Source organism: Lindgomyces ingoldianus, assembly GCF_010093535.1.
Source record: "Lindgomyces ingoldianus strain ATCC 200398 unplaced genomic scaffold BDR25scaffold_11, whole genome shotgun sequence".
NCBI classification, from domain to species: Eukaryota; Fungi; Ascomycota; class Dothideomycetes; order Pleosporales; family Lindgomycetaceae; genus Lindgomyces; species Lindgomyces ingoldianus.
This window is the reverse complement of record NW_022985172.1, coordinates 549,811-569,180: the sequence shown is the minus strand read 5'-3', so window position 1 is coordinate 569,180 and position 19,370 is coordinate 549,811. Positions and strand designations below refer to the sequence as shown.

The following is a 19,370-nucleotide window of genomic DNA, read 5'->3' as shown; positions in this document are numbered from 1 at the left end:
CAATCCGCACGCTCATGGCAAGGCCCATAGCAGGTGCAGGTCTGCTGTACTCCCTGCCAGCTTCCCTACTGTGTTCGTCCGCTTCTCAAGACATAAGCAGATTTAACCTAGTCGTTTGCTCATTCGCTTTCTGCGAGAGCCTTACTGTGGCTACGCAGTCAGCCCGCGCCCCACTTCAAGCTGAGCTTCTTCCAGCACCCACCTTACAAAACCAAGGATGTAGCAAGGCACAGCACAACTAGCTCACAACACTCTTGCGCTCTCTCGCTTTTAGATGTAAGTTAACTCTTTGGTATAACTCAGCATCTTCTCTTCCTATATACTCCCTAAACTCGATAGCCAGGACTAATTCTCTTGACGGACGAGCAAGTTGCCTTGCTTGTCCCTTCAGTTAGGCTACTATGTTTGAACCCGACCGAGATCCATTCCTCCCGCTTCTCCCCGTCCAGCTCCACGCGAAGCAATGCATCTTTTGCGACGCTGTGACACTGGCGATTTCAGTCTTACTCAGTTTAGCGCTAAAGCCATCCCTTCCTATGCAATACTTTCACATACGTGGGGTGTAGATACCGAGGAGGTCACCTTTGAAGACTTGACAAACGGTACTGGCAAGAGTAAACTTGGCTATGAGAACATTCGGTTCTGTGGAGAACATGCTACACAAGACGGCTTAGAGTGGCTTTAGATAGACACATATTGCACTATATAGGCCCACCGCCAGTGACAATGTCCTACAAAAAGGGCAGTATGTGCCGCTGAAAATGACGGGAGTTGTCACCCAGCTTTAGGTAGATGCTAAATTTAGTGAAACGTATTCTTAATTTCTTACTTAGTTAATTTTTTGTCTCAGGATCCACGCTCCTTATTATGCAAAGAGGCTAAAATCAGGCCTACTTTAAGCTGTGGCTGAGCCCATCCTGAGCAAACTTGAGTTGTCATAATTGTGCTTGATCCTTAACCATGCAAAGAGGCTGAAATTAGGCCCTGTCTGAGCCGTGGCTGAGCTCACTCTAAGAAAACTTTAGTCACTGTAACTTTGCCTAATTCTTACTCATGCAAAGAGGCTTGGCTGACCTGCAACTATGTATCCATAGTTTTGGTGGGTTTGTGAAGTTGAGCAGGCGCCAAGCCTATGACTCAGCATCTGGATTCGGACTAGCGTCCCGCGTGACTTAAGCTTGCACGCAATCCTTTCCATATTTGCTGTCTTATCCTTATCCTCTTCATTAACCGCGTCTTCATTGTGCGCGTCATCATTTGCGCAACATGGACACGGCCTTATCTTATGTAGACGTTTATCACATTAGTTTCTACCATCCTAGAAGAATTTAGTTATCTATTTACCATTACCAGACAGGCTGCGAATTAATAGATAAGTTCTAACAGATGCTACAACAACGCTATTAACTTACTCCTTTAAGACAACTAACTTACTCCTATCACACTAGCCTTAGTTTAATCTAGCAAATAGGATTACTTTAACCTGCATAAGGATTAGCAGAATAACAAGAACTGTTATCCTAAGTTTTTAGAGTATAGTTGTGACGCTAACTAAGTTTTAGAGCGCAAAGTTAGGCTAAACAACATGTAGTGCTTATTATACATTAGAATATAGTCTAAGAAAACTTTCTACTTAAAAGTTAATAGAGTTTCCTAGTTTAAGGCACCTAATCTCTTTACCGCCTAGCTAACAGTTGTTAAGGATTGTTTCTATCCTGCAGCTAATTGCACTAATAGTTAGTTCTTTAGTCCTAACCTACTATCACGCTGCGACTAAAGTCGTTTATCTCTGCACTTATTAGACAGTATTAGCATCCTTGTACTAAGCATTCCTTTTTATCTTAACGCAATAGTTTACCACGCAACACAGTACAAAACGTTAAAACCGCAACTTTTATTTATGTTAAAATGGCAAATTTGCAATCTAACAAGATACTTGTATCTAGCGCTTCTGGAATTCCGTCAACAGGTTCTTGAAGTTGACGCGGACGCTGAGTAGTTTCTAGGGCTTATGAGTTACTTTATGTGTCTTGGATTGGAAAGCCGATTAATCTTCTTGAGATTGGATAGTTTAAGGATATTCTAATGCCAGGAGCCACGGGCTGGAAAGCATATCAGACATCAGACGTAAAGCATCTGTTGCTAAGTGAACTTGTTTCCCTAGTTTATCACGTGAACAAGTACGATTTCCTAGTCTAACGTGCTTAATTGCGTAGCTAACAGTTGCTTAATAGTGTTAACAATTATGTTTAGTACTGCCTTGCCCAGTACATAATTAACAAGAGAGGATTCTATCCAGTAAGTATATTTGTTTCTTAGAACCCTTAGATCTGTCCGCTAGTTAGCGCTTCCTAGTCTAGTACTGCGTAGCAAAGTCCCTACAACAACCTGCTGCCCCCTCTGGAGGGTTTTGTGATCTAGTTAACAGATAACAGCACTAGCTTGGGATATATTTAGGAAGATTGTCTATAAGCTTGGTAGTAGTATATAATACACAAGAAGCTCCTGGTCTCCTGGTGCCTGACGTCTTATTGAACCCTCTCCTCCCTGTCAAACCTCTCATCCCCTCCCACAGACAGTCCTCCTTGCTGGCAAAATACTTAGTAACTTATAAACATATCTACTAGATGACGAAGCGTACTGACTTAACTCTATAATTATAACAAGGACATGAGCGCGAGCATAGCTACTATTGTTTGTGCTCTTCTTTTCAAGGTCTCATATACCCTCTTATTCACTTAGGCTACCAGCGGCACTTGAAACTTGACACCTAGGGTCGAAGTGCTCTCAGAGGCTCTAGCAATATCGCCCATACCATGCTGTTTAGGGTCAACATTCACAATTCTAGGGCCTATACTCCCCGTTGTGATAGGCTAAGCCTTTCTAGTATCTACAATCTTTCGGTCCTAATTTCAATCTAGCTGTGAGCACATTAAATTTAAAATTTTGATTTCTCTTATCTAATAGCCTTAATTTGATCTCTTCGTCCCCATCGCCGCTATTGTCTCTTTCCTCCCCTATGTTTCTATTCCGCGCTTCTAACATAAAATGCAGATACATAAAAGCTAGAGAAGCGATTACAAGTATAGCCCCGAGAACGTTGAAAATGAGGTTCAGATGATTCAAAGCTTCATGATTAGGGGGGCATCTGAAAGATAGGGTGGGGCTAGAGTAGCATTGAAAGAGAAAGGCTAGCATGATATTAAGAAAGTAAAATGTTGAGGAGGGAATGTCGGTTCTGGGAGCAAGAAATAGAGAAAATGGTATTGAGTTTGGAAATAAGGACGTATTATCTGACCGAATCCAGGTTCATGGGGCAGAGGTAGTCCGGGGGACTTGGTCATGTCGGCTTATGCTAAAACTTCCAGGAGAGGAAATCAATGTCCTAGCTGCATGAGTATTGGTTATTATTGGCAATTAACAGTCTTTACTCCAGGTACATGCGAGTTTTGGTTATTATTGATATTCCCAACTGTCTTAGGCTCCAGAATGTTGATGACTGAGAATTATTGTCTTTAAAAGCTCTTTTCTATACGCAATTCTAGGCGTAAAAGGGTAAGGAAAGCTGCAACCTAGGGAGTACCACATGTCCTTTCTAAGTTATTAGTGTAACTGAAGGATGAGAACTGGTGAAAGGACATGGTTTCCTTAGGGTGGCCGTTCCAGAACACTAAGATAACCCGAACTAGTCTCAAAACCGGTCACTTAATCTTTGAGAGTTATTGGTTAGGTGTCTACTGGCACCTCTCGCGTGCATGGCGTCAGACACGTGCGTTGCGCCCTAGTAGGGGTACAGACGCAGATCTTGTTCATCGTCACCCACCCCAGGCAAATTATCCTAACCCTCCAGCCGCTCCAGTAGATTGTCCCAAATTCATCTTCCACATTAACATCCCCTTCCCGGTCCCCTCGGTCTCTAGAAAAAACCTATCTACAAACTCTTCCTACTCTCCAGAGACGTCTGCCAACCCCCTCCCCTATATTAATAACCCCCATCCACCACCCCACTTACTCACAATAAAATTAAACGTAAACTTCTATAACATACGCCCCTCTTGCATTCATCGCTACTTCACCATCTCAGGCTTCAGCCCCCTCCGATTTTCCCTAAGTATCCAGAAAACCTGCAGCGCCTAACAATCAAGAAACCCAAAAGCATCAGCCTGAACCATGAGAATCGCCATCCTAAGCTGCCTCATTCTTCACCCTACCCATCCCGCGCTCTCCAAGCTTGATACCCCGGCGAGTCCGCCTATGAGTTCCGCTAATAAACGTCTTTTCATTCGACGACGATGTTGACTTCGCCGATGTTAGGGGCTTGGAAAACTTCGTCGAGGTTGGTGTGAGTGGGTGAGGCATAGCAGAGGGCTTTAGATTGTTAAATTATGAAGTGATCGTGGGGCGCAATTTTGACGCCGCCGGATACGGGTAATATGGGAGGGGGAGAGGAGGCGAGGAGCAAGGAGGCTGGGTGGTGGAGTGTAGAGCGGGAGGGTTGAGATAGATAGAAGGATAAATATGCTCACTGATAAGTCAGAGCTTACTCGTGTCTGTGGTTACACTTTGAATGGATTTGGGGTGTGTACAGAGTCTCGAAGTTTCGGTGTCCGGGTCGGTTCGTTGGCAGAATTTGGGATATTCATCTCGAAGTTATGGTAGAAATACATCCCACAGATCCAGAGAAATGAAAAGCATATGCAATCTCCGGATTTATATTCTCCCTAGTCGGAATATACGAAGACTGGAGCCGAGCTGTAAACGCGACGAGCGGGGATCTTAGAGAACGCTTTAAGCTGGAAAATGAAAGGCCTGGAAACGATACACCTGGCGTGTCTCTCTTTGCTTGATTCGAAGTTTGCCTTGTGTGAAATCACTTCGCTCAAGTGCAAGACTTCAGACAACTAGCCCCTTTGGATTTGCTAAAGTCTATCCCCTTTTTGCAGGAAATCGAAGGTGAGAGGGGGAAAATTAACATGTCAGGTATAAGAAGGAAGATGGAAAATGAACATGTCAGGTACAAGAAGGAAGAAAGAAAATGAAATCATGAATGACATGCAGGGAATAAAGTGTAGATCGAAAGAAAAGTTGGGAGCCATAATCACAAGAGGTCGCACGCTTAGCGAATTCCATCTTGCAGCATTTTGCCTCCATTCATCTTCTTTGACATTTGCCAGGTCACCCTCGCTGAAGAGGAACTTCTCTAGCTTGACGTTGTCTTTCCCCTGCTTTTGCCGCACTACTGAATTGCCACGCCTGTTCTTCAGGATATTGTCCCTCAGCTCTTAGTTGTCGTTGAAGAAGATGGATAATATATGGCCCGCATGGAGGATGCAGCCATCGTCGCCCCAATTCGTATATGAAACGCCAGATCCGCGAGTGTTGATTGTTGAATAGCTAACGTACAAAGATAACATCATGGGCATTGAAGACAGGACTATTCCGGCGTCAATCTAAATTCGAAATATATGTCACATTGCATCATTCTTAAAAAGCGGGAGCTCCAAACTAGAGACTCGTAGTATACGCTCAGATGCATGCTTTAAGGAACGTTAGAGCGGACAGCCTTCTCGTGTCCAATCCCCGACTTTCGTAAGCTTAGTAAAGAACACCAAATTTCGCCCTTACGCTTGCAGTAGTTTCCGGTCAATATCCATTCTACGAAAGTGGAAAGGTCTCGTGGTCGAATTCCATAGGCAACATGGTGGGACGTTGTGAGTCGCCTTGCCTAATAAATTGCTAGTTTGCTCTTGTGGTGAAGAAGCTCCAGAGCCAGAGGCCAGGCTGAAGCGCCAGCCTTGGACGCAAAGAAGGCCACTTGAGCCTGACCAGAGCGCTCGCTAAAAAAATAAAATTTTAAAAAAAAACCCTTTCTCGGGACACATGCATTTGCAAGACAGGTTTAGAGAGCCTAAATGTTAAGGCAGATCTGATATCAGTCTAGGCTCCTAGTATAGAGGGGGTTTCCGCACTGCTGGTGATGGACCTATTGGTGGTGGTGGAGCTACCGGTTATCGAGAGCGTACATATTACAATCTGCTGGCTGTAGACGAGATATAGGGCTAAGTGAATTTCTTGAAGACATTCTGGGCTAGTGAGATGGTCAGAAACGGAACAGAATTGGAGAAAAGAGAGTGAGGGTGGCTGGAATCGTCTCGGAAGTGAATTGTGGATAATCCTTCGGTTACCTTCCCTGAATGTGACGGACGCCAACGTAGTCCTTGAAGCTGTCGCGGCTCCTAGTATATCACCAACATGGCGCCCATGCAGCCCAAGGCCAATGTGACCGGCGATGAGGACGAGAGAAACGAAACATCTAGATATCCCGATTGGGAAGGAGAACCAGGCTCTGGGCTGAGAGAAAACGCCGAGTACACTAAAGTGGTGTTGAGTTGAAAGTAAGGGAAATACAGAAACTGCGAAGCCCTCTTTTTCGCTTTCTTAAGGCATAGTGAGAGTAACAAACTGGGCAATGAGGCTGACATCGCTCTCGTCCGATATTTCGTGGTCGACTATGGGGAGTTCCTTCCTTACGGCAGCTTCAACTGCCTCATACCAAGAGCCTCACCTGACCATTTAGCTTCACTCGCCGCATCCCTCCTCCTCAACGTGATCACCTTCACCTTCACCTTCCGGTGGTGCTTGGCCTTGTGCGCAAAGTATTCCCAAGCCTTGAGCTCTTCCTCCACCCACCATGACCTTTTACCCTCCAATCACACATCATACGGGCATATACTCTCGAATAGCTCCTCCAGCGGCAGGCGCCATGACAGCAAAGAATACCAAGAAAATATCAGTGGAGAAGACGACCGTCCAGGACGGTAAGCAAGAGACGACTAAGAACTGGCTGGCGCGGCACCTACTGGCACCGGTCTCCAAGCAAGAGAAAGACAGCGACAATGAGGAGATGACGATGATGGAGTTTCTGGATCGGCCCAGCACGGCACCCCCAGCGGGAATTACTAGACTGCCTGTCGAGTTCACCACCACCTTGGAGCCCCCGCTTGCACGTCCTCTCAACAAGCCACCACCTCGACCACCACGACCAGATTCCGGTGTCATACGGGATGTCAATGCATGGCTCGACGCTAGCATGATCAAGCCAGCACCTCCCCTCATGGCCGGCATACCATATTGGAGAGAAGGCTCGATTACGGATGTGGGACCATCGGCGGATGTGCGATTCGCCATGCCGATAATTCGAGCACCCGAGACTGAGCGGCCAGAGACATCCCATAGTCACCATATCAAGTCGTTTTGTCGCCGTGCTAGGAAGATGAATGTCCGAATGCCATCACTCTTGAGGACGAAGTCCCATCGGGTGATAGTCACACAGCAAAAGCAGGCAACCAGACACTCAACTTCGATGCCGCGCCTCTCTTCACCGGACCAGACGACCGACGCGCGGATTCCTAGGCCGCTGAATCGATCAAAGTCTCTGATGCATATCATACAGCGGTCGCGAGCGGCCAGTCCTGCACCCACTAGTAGTGGATGGCTTGGCGTAGGCCAGCGCCAGTTGCTCACTCCTTCCCCACAAACGAGCGGTCTTGCAAGTGTGAGGTTTAGGGAGCAAGAATCTAGCATGGAGCGACGGGTCCATGCTGTGTTTGGCCAGGTGGCAAGAACGGGAACCACAGGACGGCCATCGACCTCGGGTAACCAGATCCCTAGGGAGGACTCGATGGGAAATCTCTCAGACGCCCCGACATACTTTTCTGGAATCCCACCACCGTCATATCGATCCCATGCTGCCTCTATCCGTACAACATCATCTTTCGGATGCATCGATGGTATGAATGTAGAGCGGCGACAGCTTAGTCAGCAGAGGGCCGTGCAGCGGAGCCGGGGTGTCAAGGGAAAGCTGAAGAAATTCGCGCAGAAGGCCCATCTCACAAAGTGAGAATCGATGGTGAAGAGAAATTAGAGAAAGAGATAACTACTGAAGGCAAAAGTGATGGATGAAGGAAATGAAGCCAACGAACTGATGGCTTCTGCAGCATGGGTAGGACGAGACATAGATACGATTTGTGGAGTCGACGCAGGAACTTCGGCGAGGGGATGCATGCCTTATGCTATTTGATGCTTAGAGACAGAAGGGATTTGTTGATGCATGGCTGGGCTTCCTCTTTCACATCGCATCTGCCTGCATTCTATGCCTCAGTATCTCCTTCTCCGCGTTCTGTCCATGTCCCAGGCCGTTTGGCCATGAGCACATTGAGGGATAAGCATTCATCAACCGCACGGGGGCGGACAGGCTTATAGGATGTACATAGCAAGGAGTGCAGAATATACATGGCGACCAAAGCGCTCGTTAAGACAGGGAATGCAGTGACAGGAAGCTTTAATAGATGATCGCTTGAGGAAGGCTGGGCGGTGGAGGCGGCCCGCGGTCAGCCGAAAGAGGTAAGAGTCTCGGCTCTGCTGCAGCGCTCTTCTGCACTCTGCCATCACCGCTGAGTGCGATTGGGCCCAACGTGGCAGACCTACTTGCTGTACGACCCCCCCCCCCCCTTCGCTCGCCCACACGCAATTGAGCCCCATGGCAGGCCGCTGATACCACTGGCTTGCGCTGGCTCAAAAGAGACACACAATTTGGACCTGCTGTTGCTGAGACAGCGCGCTGCTGATCCCCACAGGGCCGCTGGGTAGTCGCCGCTCCTCTCCCAGCACATTTCACCTGCGCCGGACTTCACTCGAGGCAGCGTGCCGCCACACCGAAAAGTAAGCATGGCATCCTCCTCTACCGACGCTCATTCGCAGCCGAAACGGGCGCAAGCCATGGCGAGGCAGTCATCTACTTCCTCGCATGTGTCGCAATCGCCGTCGGATTCGCACGCCCGCGCTGCTCCACACAAAGGACAGCGCCAGCACGTCGTTGGCCAGAGTCGCATGCAGAGGAACACCTCGCTGGGCAAGAACCTGAACAAGCTGAGCAAACTCGCCCAGGTACAACAGGGCGATGGCAGTAGCACCAAACACCACCGTCGCTCCCACTCTGGCAACTCGACCTCCGCTCCCAGCAGCCCCCGCCCGAGCTTCAAGCGCAATGCGTCGTCCGGCGCCATCGTGAGGGCCGCGAACCACACGCACTCGCACACCGGCATCCGCAAGAACCACTCCAGCGGCCATCTTTCGCGCCAGGGCTCGTCCAAGAATATGTTGAAGTCGTCAAAAAGTGAGATAGCACCACCAAAACGGTCGCTAGCCCATCCCGGAAAGGCCCGCCAGCTTTCGCCTGATCCTCACCCTACTGTTCATTTCGATATCGGCAATGAAGAAGGAGCTGACGACGGATGGACCGAGGAAAGCGCCTCGCAATCGCCAACTACTACCCGATCAAACACCCGCTCCAACTCGGTCATACTTGATCCGCACAAAGCCATGCATGTACCGGAGGTGGAGAGCACACAGGGCGAATCCCCACAGATGGAAACCAGCAGTACTCCTGCCCGCCCTCCCCCGAGTACCATAAGTCACGCCCTGCCCGACCGCACACTCAATGCGCGACTTGTGAATGGGGCCAGCTCGCACCAGCACTCGCGACCGCCGGACGCCGATATGATCACTTCAAGACTCCTCCAGCGCCACTCCTCACATAATCCTCCCCCCCAGATGTCCTCCATCGCCGCAATGGTGGTGTCAGATTCGCATGACGCAAGAGTTCTGAGCCAGAGTGCAGGGTCCACACTTGTCGATACCCCGGGCCGTGATCTGGTGTCGCGCTTTATGGACGGAGATGGCTCGGCCGGCACCCCGAAGGACAGCAGCTTCTTGCCATCGCGCAACTCACCGCAGTCTGCAGGGAATGACTTTGACAAGGCAAAGCGAAACAAATCAATGCCCAACGTGGTGGACACAGAAACTCCTCCCAAGGCGCAGTCCCGGCGGTCTGGTACGAGCACACCTACCAATCTCCCACCGTCAAGAACACAGCAGAAGCTACTGCTTCAACGCGCCTCGTCCAACATCGAGCCGCAGAAGCTCGTTCCTGCCATCCTACCGCGAACGGGCGGGCCCCAATTCATTCATGCCGGCATAACCTATAACGCAAACGGTGAAGGCCGACTGGATCCCCGTCTTCAGCAACGGTTCAATCAAGTCGAGATAGAATACAAAGTCGTGCAACGTTATCGCAACCCGCTGGCGGACGGGATCATGCGGATTGAGCAGATTCCCGGAACGCGCCGAAAACACAGAGTGCCGAGGTCGTCATCGGCAACGAATGGTTTCGTGAACGTACATGGTAGTAGCAGTCTGAGCACAAGCTTCAATGAGTCCGGGGTTGAAACAGACGGATCGGGTGCAAGGCGGCGATCACGAGTCAGTTTTGAGAGTCACCGGGGTCGCGATGATGATGACTTGGAGGGGCGACAGAGTTTTGAGAGCGATGGCGGACGGGTTCGGAATGAAGCGGAGGAGATCTGTCGACGGCTGTGGGAGAGCGCCGAGATGGTTGAGGGTGACTGATGGGCTTCTTACACGTGTCGAGGCGCCATCAAATAATGAAAGTGAGTACCAACGGCCTTCCAAGGCTGGGAGCCAGCGCAACCACTCCGCTGTGACTTTACTTACAATATCTGCAGCCTGGCGAGGCATATTCCGCCCATTGTGTCATCACCCCCTGCCATTACGCCTTCTCTCTGTGAAAGAGTTATGGCGAGCTGGGAAAAGGTTGGTTACCGTCACTCGCTCTTGTCGGTTGGTGCGAGTCCACCTCCAAATGCGGCAGTACGCTGCTTCGCGCATGTAACAGTGCTCTGTCAACGGGTCACGGTGATTTCTAGGCAAGCGAGTCTTCATATAAGGGCTGCGATGGTGTTCGGAAGAACGGGCATTCACTGGACCACCAATTTGCTGGTCACAATTCTTCAATAGGGGGGGTCCCACAACTGGCTCCGACCAATCACATACACGGTACTAGGCCGGAGCAATTGTAATTTCTCATCTTTAAAGCATCACATCATATCAGAGGTTCGATTTGCTGTTCATGAGATTCTTGTCCTTTCGCCCTGCCTCTTAGCCAAGGCCGCCGGAATAGAAAGCGGGCGAAAAAGACGGGAATAGACGTGGCTGAAGCAAGCCAGCATTCTGTCCGGCGTGAGATTGCCAAGGTCTCTGGTGTGCGCAAAAACGCTGTCAGAGTTAAAAGAGTGAGAGTGTTTCGGTTGGCTGACGAGAGTCGCAGTGGCTCACCGCGACAGACGACGTTTCTGAGCCTGCCACGTACCGTGTCGTACTATTTTGGCCGCCCTGCCTGAGGATGGGATCGTGGTCGTCACACAGTCGCCGTGCCTAGGGCCGACGGGGGAGCGAGGCACTATTCGTCGTCCACGTTTCAGCACCAGGACGCGGCTAGCCTGCGTGCGGGACATGACGAAAATGTTGCAAGTCCGCTAGGGGAGAACGGGGTTGCAGGCTTTGTGGACGAAAAGATGAAGCTGTGATTAATAGCAATTTGGGGCTCACGATAGCAGTCGCTGGGTGTTGTGCGGTTTTGTGGGCCTTGTCAGCCGGAACTTTCGTGTCGGCGATCGACTGCGGACGGGCAATCTCTGCACCATGCCAGGCACACCCGCCCAAACATCTGGGCGGGATGGGTGGAGGAGCTGTGGCCATGGGGGGTTGAGGTTAGCGCCGTGCCGCCATCCAGGCGTTGAACCGAAATTGCGCATGGGAGATTGCGCCTCATTAAAAGGCCCCAACCCGCTGTTGTTTCTCTTCTCCCAAACGCCCCATCGCTCGCACGCACCGTCTACCACAGTCACTCTTTTACTTTTCCTCACGCTCAACAGCACAGGCAGTGCCTCCACCACGCTCCTTGCTCCCTATATTCGCTCGCTCTGCACGCAAAAACTGTTCTGAATTCACACTCACTGCCCGTCATCGCCCGTCGCATCCTGAGACACCGCACAGAGTCACCCAGCCAATTCCGCTCTGAGACGCATCGCAGACCTGTCGCACGCAGAATCCACATTGCAATCTAGCACCACTATCATTACTGATCGCATTCGTCGTCATCGACCAACCTCGCGACCTGGACGCGCAATCGCATCAACAAACCACCGATTGCATTCCACAGCAACACGAGCTTAAAACACCGCCAAACCGCACAATTACACTCACCACACCATCACGATGAGGTCAATTCAGCAGCTCGTCGTCTTCTTCTTCGCCCTCTTCGCCTTCGCGCTCGCCCAGGAACAGTCTTACGATGCCACCGTCTACGTAACATCGACCGTTTATAAGGTCAACACAGTGACCATGTCTGGCACACCCACAGGCCCTGCCGTGAACTCCACCTCAACCATCTATGCGTCTGTCGGCACTCTCCAGCCCAACTACCCATCTAGCAACGCCACGGTCGCTCCTACGGGAGCTGTTCCGTCCATCACCACAACTGCCGCACCCTCCGTCTTCACGGGCGCAGCATCGCAACTCAACATCAATGCTTTCGTCGCGATACTCGCGGCTGGCGCTGGCTACTTGGCACTTTAACCCCTGTCCGCCCCGCGCACTTAGCTCTTTGCATCGCGCTCTGCTTCTTGCTCGCACGCATCATCGACTGGTGCTCGTCTTTGATACCCCGTTTATGTTCCCCCTTGAAGCTTTGTCACCGCATTGAGTGGCTCGGTGGACCCGCAGGATTCTGTTATGTGTCATGAGGAGTCGACGTCTTTCCTTCAATTGTTCAGATAAACCAGAATTTGGTTACCGTTTACCGTTATCATTCGACTCGCACACCATTCGAACTTTAGCTAATCCCGGCTTTCTACCCTTTTTATAATCGAGACGATTGACGAAAGCGTTGTTGATGGTCCGGATTATTGGCTATATCCACTTTCCTTTATCCGCTGAGTCCGAAGACATGTTTACCTTCTTGCATTCACTTCTACGTCTTTGGAGCAGGGATTTGATAATCCTTTGTAATTGCACCTCACCTTTTCACACCCCTAACATTTTTACCCTGTGTATCTGAAACTGCACGAGATGGAATCGCTCATACGAACGATGCTGGCTGCTGCGCGCGAAGAGGATGCTGTTTGCTTTTCTTTGCAACTCAACCCCACTTTCACTTCCTGTCGCTGTCGTCGCCCACCATTGCGCAATGCGCTGGGCAGCCGTCCTAGTTGACGAGATCAAAATAAGGACAGACAGACACACAAAACTTCTCTGGTGGAGCTGGAGTTTGGAGATACCCCTTTTTCACACTTCTATATTCTTTGAGATTCGGAAAAACCCCTCATATGGGGGTTGGAGTACGATGGCTGTCATGTTGGAGGGATTTTTGTCGTACTATGAGCATGGATGCATGGAGGTTTTGATGGATGAATGGAAGTTGATTTCAGACGAGGCGTGGCATTATAGACCAGCTAACACTGCTATTCATGAAGAGTCGGGCATCTGGAGGTGCGATGCTGAGAATTGTGGTTGTCAACCTCCTGTTTCTGGTTTATGAAGGCCCCTCGTATTCAGGCTGTTCAGCTGTGAACAGTTAACATGAAAGAATTACAAAACAAACACTATGGGGATAATGAAATGTGCCAGTGAATATTTAAGTGATCAAGACTCAGAAACTAGTAACGTTTCCCAGTGCGACAGAACTTTGGTTCAAAGGGAGTTCGCGTGGTTTGGTTATTGTTCTTGGTTTAATAGCGATCTACACGAAATTCAAGCAAATATCCAAGAACGCATCTGAGCTCCCAACCTGCCGAACTCATCAAGGGTCCAGCCCAGCTCCTTTTTGCAAGATGAAACTTTGAAAGGTATACTGAAAATCACAATCTCAACCTCGTTTGGCGAAAATTTCTACGCCCTTATCCCAAAAGGTAGTTTTTCGTCACGACGCTCCGTCTTGAGTGCTCGTGCGCTTGTCTGGGGTTGCTCGTTCCCCTTCGAATTTCCAACGACCCGGCCAACCGAAGTGAAGCGCAGCCATTGGTGCTGGGATGGGGCATTTAGCACCGCAATTTTTGTACACTTTCTCGTGGGCGGCCATCATAGACAAGGGCTGAGGGGGCTGCGCGAGGCTGCCCGCTGGTCCAGCGTATTAGGCGTGCGAGGCTTGCACACACGCAGGCGAAATTGTCAATTATCCATCACTTGAACGACCAGCTTGAAATGGGTGATTGTTGTCTTGGTTCTGGCTGTCAGACTGGTCTTCCAAGGCTGGCTGGCTGAGATCTCATTTCCGGGATATTAATATGAGTGCGGATATTACTGGCCCGGACACGCGACCTCAGCCTCGAGTTTTGTGGTCGTTTATGATGGGGGTTTGGGGACTTTGGACGGTGTGGACAAGGGTGGGGTCTGGGGGGTGTTGATCCCGTGACGAGGATGGACGGGATGGGTTTGGGGGCTGAGAAAGGAGGCTGGGGAGTTCGGGGAGTGGTACCGGTACCGGGCCGAGAGAGCTGAGCTGAGCTGAGAGGTGATTGATGATTTCCGGTTGACGAGAGAAAAGAGCTGAGGTTAGAATTGTTTATTTCCGATGACGCGGGCGAGCTTTGTTCCCGATTCTCGTTGCACATGCATGCACTGGTTCCTGCATGGGAACACCCAGAACCACTTCGTCACACCCACCTTCAAAATTTAGCCTGCGCACGGCCCAAATTTTTGCGGGAGGTCTTAAAGATTGCGTCTCTTTGCAAGGCTTTTTCTGCTTGCAAGTATACAAAATATACATTGGAAGGGCATAGATTTCTATTGCTTTAAGATGTGCTTTAGATTTGAGCTACAAGCTCTTTGCTTTCCTTTAGCGTGCCCTAATGTGGCTACATGACGAAGCCCAAAGTACGGATTAGTTTCGTGAGATGTCCCGATTGAGAATTTTGTATTGCGATTTCAACTGTCGCTGAGACCCCTAAACCCGTAGCCTTGCGTCTATATCCGAGTTTTCGGTTGCCCATCTCCTTGAAATCTATATGTTTATTTCCTTGGACGCGTGCTAAATTTCAGGCTTATCGTCCCAGTATTTGTTGCCACAGACATTGCGGGGTTGCTCAGTGAACTGAAGTTCTTTCTTAGCGCCAGTACATCGAAGCAAAGCCGCATGTGGATACTTCTCTCACAAATTTGCCGATGGTGAAAGATGTTCAACATGGTATATTTTCATTTGCCCATTTTTTTCCTATCCAAGATAATCAATGTCGGATGGGCTGCAGTTGACCCACGCCAGGTGAACTAGTGAGATTGATCAGTCTTCAGACCATCACCACTACCGAAAGAATGAGTGCCACATCGAAACCTCGGATCTGATTCCTATTCATGCACTAAATATCCAGCTTTGAAAATCTACTACCGAGACCCTGACAACACAACCCGAAGATGTTGCCTGCCCAGATGTTCGCCATTGACACCGACAACCCACCTAGTCGGCCAATCGGTGGTCTGGCATTTGGCGAAGAATTAGCGGCAGTGCTGAAAATTCCCGTCAACACTACAATTCTCACGAGCAGAGGCGGATGAAGGAAGACCGTCTGCGGACAACTGGCGTACTTCTATCGGCGAGTTGCAATGACCGCCCTGTGTACATCGGGATGTAAATGCTTCGTCAGCTTCACCACAGAAGTGATCGTTGCACACCTTGCCAATGAACTCGGGAGGATATTACATTGTGTTGGCGTTTCCAGTGTTCGGCAGTGATGAATTGGCCAGAAGGGCTGCAGTTGGAGTATCGAGGATGGCGATGATGCGGGGCATTATAGGGAGCTTTATGATGGAGGGACAGAGTTTGGAGCTAACTGGTAAGTCTACGATGTTCTTACCTCGTGGAAGCTTGGCGAACTCATGAAGGTAAATCTGGGCTCTCGTAACGCAAAAAATAGAGCCTCATCGACAGTGGGTACGGGGGCAGGAACGAGCATGCCTGAAGATTGATTATACTCTGAAAGATAGGGAGGACGATTCGAAGATTGGGTATCCCCTTTCAGTCTTCACCGTCACGTCGAAGCTCTCAGCAGAACTCTGCATACTGCTCACAAGCCGGCTCTTTACACTATTTCGGCAATCAAGCAAAGTAGGACTCGTTCCTCTGAATGAGGGCTTCGAACGGAGAGAGTGTTGTTGGTCGGTCTATCGATCGGAAGTCAATTCTCGTTCAACTAGCTTACACAAACGGGACTAGCGTGGAACACCCCGTTTCCGAGGCTCAATCACACGATTCTAAGGCTCGTCATTCTTTACTGTTCAGCCTTGAGTGTTCACAATGAACCTAACAAACTCCGCAGACCTTACGGATGTGCTTATCCTTCGCATAGCGAGCAGCGATGGCTGGGTTTGGCTTCTCGATAAGTGATATCCTAGCCCTCAGCGACATAGCTTGGAATGTCTACAAGTCTAGCAAGCATGCTGGTGAAGACTTCAAATCCATCACAACCGATGGTGCGATAGAGGCAGAAAATCGAAGTTTTACACGCGCTGACCGTGCTGTAGTAAATTCCCTTCAAACTGCTCTCCACGAGTTGAATGATGAAGTCGGCAATTCGAACTCGCTAGCCCACCGTTCAAGCCCTACACAGCAGCGCGAGCTAACACTTCTCACGCAATCTTGCAAATCAGACCTACAAGACCTCGAAATGGTCCTTACCAGTTTTAAATCCCTGAAAACAACCGATCCAAGATTCCGAGACAGATTAGCATTCACGGCCCATAAACAAGCAGAGATTAGAGGGAAGCTTGTGAGGCATTCTCAAAAGCTGAATCTCTTCTTAACTCAGCTTCATAATAACTCCCTAGCACGGATCGAATTAGCTAGTGAAAAAACAACTTTTGCACTCGGCGAGATAAAGGCAAAGCTAAACAGTATCCATCAGGATGTACTTGCAGGGAGAAGAGACCCAAATCTGCTGGCTAACATAGGCGATTTGGAGAAAGAGCTGGTCGATGACAACATTACAGAAGTGGACATCGAAGAAAACAGAGATGAAATAGCGGAATGGGTGTCAGCACTTCAAGACGCAGGGTATTCCAAGGCCAGTGTCTTATCCGATCCCGCACAGCAGCCGGGTCTGGTGTCAAACGCAGTCATTCCCATCGACCATGCCGACGACTCTTCGTCCCAGAAAATTCCAACTTGCCAGACTGAAAGTATTTCTACAGCTCAATCTCCATTAACAGAGACAGAAGCCCCGAGCAGAGATAGAAGCTCCCCATCGCGGATGCAAATCCATGTGACAGGAGCGACGTCAATAAGACCTCACCAGGGGATTGGTGACAATGAAAAGGGTAACATGAGAGAGTGTGTCCGCAGCCCTTTTATTGAGACTTCCAGATCAGACAGTAGAAGCCAACAACCTCCACAAAAAACCCCAAATCCAAACCCCACAGACGAGGACCGTTTTGATGAAGATGATAAGTGCCACTACAAAAACCATTTCGACACCTCTGAACATACATTCTCTCTACGGAATATCAATAAACAAGACCTGTCAGGCATATCCGTGCACACATATCCCTCTAATAAGCTAACACAACGAAGGGACAACACCGTAACCCCTAGAAATCCGGCCACAGCTAGGAGGAATCATGACATGTCTCCCGAGCAAAGGAAAGCCACTGGTAGTTATTATTACGAGATACGACCAGCCAAGACCAGTAGGGATCTAAACCTGTCACCAGTAACAGCATCAACACCTCTTCCTCCTCCAATACAACTAGACGAGTTTATTATGGGTCTAAAATGTGGGCCGCCTCCTCCTCCTCCTCCTCCTCCTCCTCTACCACCACCATCTCTGGTCAACATTAAACAACGGTCGGCACCCTCCCGGCCGATCGAGTTCTTTGACTTGTTGGTTCCTAGACCATCTGACCAGTCCAGGTTGTACAAAAGCCAAGCAAAGGAGTCGATATCTTGTATGTGTAGGTGATTATGGCTCGTAAGAGGGCAAAGCTAACGAGTGTGTGAATGTGCAGTCCCCAAACCCAGAAAGTCCCGTCGTAAGCCCCAGGTGTTGGGGATTCGGGAAATTTGGGGGAACAGTAGAAGCACAAGGCCTCGCCCTTCCAGCGAGACTAGTATTCCCTTCGCATTTCCGCCACCCCCTTACTTCCCTCTCCCACCACCTCTACCGCAACCACTCCCACTTCCCACAGACTGGACGCCATCAACTCCTTCCCCGCCTAAACTTTCTTACGAATCTGAGCTGTATACAGTCGCACTTCAACCGTGGGAGCTGGAAAATGCAACTATGGAAGAGCCAATACCTTTTACCTTAGAAGAATTGTTCTCCGGAGCGACCAAGAAAATCAAGATCACAAAGCTTTTCTATGAACAGACTACCGGAAATCTAGCAGCTGAGGAGAAGGTCATTAGTACTACAGTATGGCCAGGTGCTCAAGATGGTTCCAAGCTTCCTGTTCAGAACCTTGGGATAGGATTACCAGCCATCAAATTCATCGTCCAGGGAGCGAGTGCAGGATTACTCACATAACCGCACCGTATCCTTATCTTTTCAATATTGACTAGGGTTCAGGTCCCACACCCCTATTTCCGGAGAAATGGCGATGACCTTGACCTCACACTAACACTCAGTCTGGATGAACTCCTCAACGGCTGGCAAAAGACGTTCGGTTTGTTTGGCGTGACAATACAAATGTCTGCGGATGGCCCAACTTCTTTATCTGAGGGTGGTTTTAAAGCTCTTGGAATGCCCAAGCAGACAAACCCGACGGAACATGGTGACCTCTGCATTACTTGGGATCTTGCCTTTCCACCGTCATTGAGGTTAGCTGAAGATCAGAAGGAAAGCTTTATTGATATCCTTGAGCATTCAAACCGAGAAATCAAACTGTATCTTCTCACCTCAAGATAGCGAGCTCCCAGTCAGTCTTGCTGCCGCTACGCTTCCCATTTATTCCACTCCTGTGTGTAGATATTCACTGCATTGTGGTTATTACCATCTATTACGGTCCGGGACGAATTATAGTGCCTAGAGCTGTTGTCTGTACTTGGGGGGATAGGCTGGCCTGCTTGCCGGGGGAGGATTGGCGAGGGTATCCACCAATCGATTGGCGAACCGCTGGGCTGGGCCAACTTTCCAGCAGTAGGTGTTCAAGACACAAATTAGCCTTGTCATTGCCTCATCGTCACCCAACCTTCTCGCTCTACGATGCTTCTCTCAATGATCCTACAGAGCCCATAGTAAAGTGGTACTCTGGCGGCAATGGCAGGGTTTGGCTTCTCAATAAATGAAATTGTCCTCGTTGGTAACTTCGCTCTGAATACCCATCCTCACCTAGATCGGATCGAGAATTTTCCTGGCAGAAGAATGCCGAAGGAAGATGACAACATACCTAGAGGCTAAATGTTTGTTGGCATCAAACTAAACAATTCTTTGCTCTTTACTATTGATTCGACGGAAGAAATCAGACAA

At 49.5% G+C, this 19,370-nt stretch overlaps 10 protein-coding genes across 10 annotated transcripts; 8 read left to right on the top strand and 2 right to left on the bottom strand.

Moving 5' to 3' along the window:
* Window positions 1–393: 393 nt before the first annotated feature.
* Window positions 394–791, top strand: BDR25DRAFT_14502 (uncharacterized protein). Its single transcript, XM_033683896.1, has one exon. It carries the CDS (start codon window positions 464–466, stop codon window positions 683–685), a length of 222 nt encoding a protein of 73 aa, XP_033549297.1. The 5' UTR covers window positions 394–463; the 3' UTR covers window positions 686–791.
* A 1,117-nt stretch (window positions 792–1,908) lies between these two features.
* Window positions 1,909–3,159, top strand: BDR25DRAFT_353473 (uncharacterized protein; the record flags this gene model as incomplete). The annotated part of the gene is made up of 11 exons (XM_033695178.1): window positions 1,909–1,938; window positions 1,970–1,995; window positions 2,044–2,069; window positions 2,096–2,193; window positions 2,254–2,298; window positions 2,361–2,412; window positions 2,503–2,578; window positions 2,682–2,715; window positions 2,775–2,828; window positions 2,888–2,923; window positions 3,070–3,159. The coding sequence occupies 11 exons, from the start codon at window positions 1,909–1,911 to the stop codon at window positions 3,157–3,159; spliced, it is 567 nt and encodes a 188-aa protein (XP_033549296.1).
* A 382-nt stretch (window positions 3,160–3,541) lies between these two features.
* BDR25DRAFT_353471 (uncharacterized protein) lies at window positions 3,542–4,359 on the bottom strand (the record flags this gene model as incomplete). Its single annotated transcript, XM_033695177.1, has 8 exons — window positions 3,542–3,572; window positions 3,614–3,647; window positions 3,706–3,781; window positions 3,820–3,896; window positions 3,940–3,977; window positions 4,049–4,079; window positions 4,139–4,163; window positions 4,207–4,359. The coding sequence occupies 8 exons, from the start codon at window positions 4,357–4,359 to the stop codon at window positions 3,542–3,544; spliced, it is 465 nt and encodes a 154-aa protein (XP_033549295.1).
* A 24-nt stretch (window positions 4,360–4,383) lies between these two features.
* BDR25DRAFT_353470 (uncharacterized protein) lies at window positions 4,384–4,975 on the bottom strand (the record flags this gene model as incomplete). Its single annotated transcript, XM_033695176.1, has 5 exons — window positions 4,384–4,525; window positions 4,561–4,643; window positions 4,673–4,752; window positions 4,786–4,859; window positions 4,893–4,975. 5 exons carry the CDS (start codon window positions 4,973–4,975, stop codon window positions 4,384–4,386), a joined length of 462 nt encoding a protein of 153 aa, XP_033549294.1.
* Window positions 4,976–5,007: 32 nt separating this feature from the next.
* On the top strand, window positions 5,008–5,819 carry BDR25DRAFT_353469 (uncharacterized protein; the record flags this gene model as incomplete). The annotated part of the gene is made up of 6 exons (XM_033695175.1): window positions 5,008–5,270; window positions 5,335–5,376; window positions 5,429–5,515; window positions 5,545–5,589; window positions 5,634–5,711; window positions 5,762–5,819. The coding sequence occupies 6 exons, from the start codon at window positions 5,008–5,010 to the stop codon at window positions 5,817–5,819; spliced, it is 573 nt and encodes a 190-aa protein (XP_033549293.1).
* Window positions 5,820–6,763: 944 nt separating this feature from the next.
* On the top strand, window positions 6,764–8,083 carry BDR25DRAFT_333294 (uncharacterized protein; the record flags this gene model as incomplete). The annotated part of the gene is made up of 1 exon (XM_033692822.1): window positions 6,764–8,083. One exon carries the CDS (start codon window positions 6,764–6,766, stop codon window positions 7,898–7,900), a length of 1,137 nt encoding a protein of 378 aa, XP_033549292.1. The 3' UTR covers window positions 7,901–8,083.
* Window positions 8,084–8,498: 415 nt separating this feature from the next.
* Window positions 8,499–10,966, top strand: BDR25DRAFT_283893 (uncharacterized protein). Its single transcript, XM_033688085.1, has 2 exons — window positions 8,499–10,508; window positions 10,584–10,966. The coding sequence occupies exon 1, from the start codon at window positions 8,728–8,730 to the stop codon at window positions 10,465–10,467; it is 1,740 nt and encodes a 579-aa protein (XP_033549291.1). The 5' UTR covers window positions 8,499–8,727; the 3' UTR covers window positions 10,468–10,508; window positions 10,584–10,966.
* Window positions 10,967–12,207: 1,241 nt separating this feature from the next.
* BDR25DRAFT_173275 (uncharacterized protein) lies at window positions 12,208–12,495 on the top strand (the record flags this gene model as incomplete). The annotated part of the gene is made up of 1 exon (XM_033684152.1): window positions 12,208–12,495. A coding segment is annotated over one exon (288 nt), but the record flags the coding sequence as incomplete, so codon positions are not given.
* A 269-nt stretch (window positions 12,496–12,764) lies between these two features.
* Window positions 12,765–13,537, top strand: BDR25DRAFT_14478 (uncharacterized protein). Its single transcript, XM_033683895.1, has one exon. It carries the CDS (start codon window positions 13,034–13,036, stop codon window positions 13,454–13,456), a length of 423 nt encoding a protein of 140 aa, XP_033549289.1. The 5' UTR covers window positions 12,765–13,033; the 3' UTR covers window positions 13,457–13,537.
* Window positions 13,538–16,190: 2,653 nt separating this feature from the next.
* On the top strand, window positions 16,191–18,509 carry BDR25DRAFT_14467 (uncharacterized protein). Its single transcript, XM_033683893.1, has 4 exons — window positions 16,191–16,380; window positions 16,432–17,425; window positions 17,477–17,850; window positions 17,911–18,509. The coding sequence occupies exons 1-4, from the start codon at window positions 16,266–16,268 to the stop codon at window positions 18,426–18,428; spliced, it is 2,001 nt and encodes a 666-aa protein (XP_033549288.1). The 5' UTR covers window positions 16,191–16,265; the 3' UTR covers window positions 18,429–18,509.
* The last annotated feature ends 861 nt before the right edge of the window (window positions 18,510–19,370 follow it).

What these genes read in the sequence shown, in the direction of transcription:
- BDR25DRAFT_14467 (XM_033683893.1), top strand. Translation starts at nt 16,266, where the DNA reads ATGGCTGGGTTTGGCTTCTCGATAAGTGATATCCTAGCCCTCAGCGAC. An exon ending in AATATCAATAAACAAGACCT is followed by an intron (nt 17,426 to 17,476) that starts GTCAGGCATATC and finishes AACACAACGAAG; the next exon opens with GGACAACACCGTAACCCCTA. An exon ending in AGCAAAGGAGTCGATATCTT is followed by an intron (nt 17,851 to 17,910) that starts GTATGTGTAGGT and finishes GTGAATGTGCAG; the next exon opens with TCCCCAAACCCAGAAAGTCC.
- BDR25DRAFT_14478 (XM_033683895.1), top strand. Translation starts at nt 13,034, where the DNA reads ATGCTGTTTGCTTTTCTTTGCAACTCAACCCCACTTTCACTTCCTGTC.
- BDR25DRAFT_14502 (XM_033683896.1), top strand. Translation starts at nt 464, where the DNA reads ATGCATCTTTTGCGACGCTGTGACACTGGCGATTTCAGTCTTACTCAG.
- BDR25DRAFT_283893 (XM_033688085.1), top strand. Translation starts at nt 8,728, where the DNA reads ATGGCATCCTCCTCTACCGACGCTCATTCGCAGCCGAAACGGGCGCAA.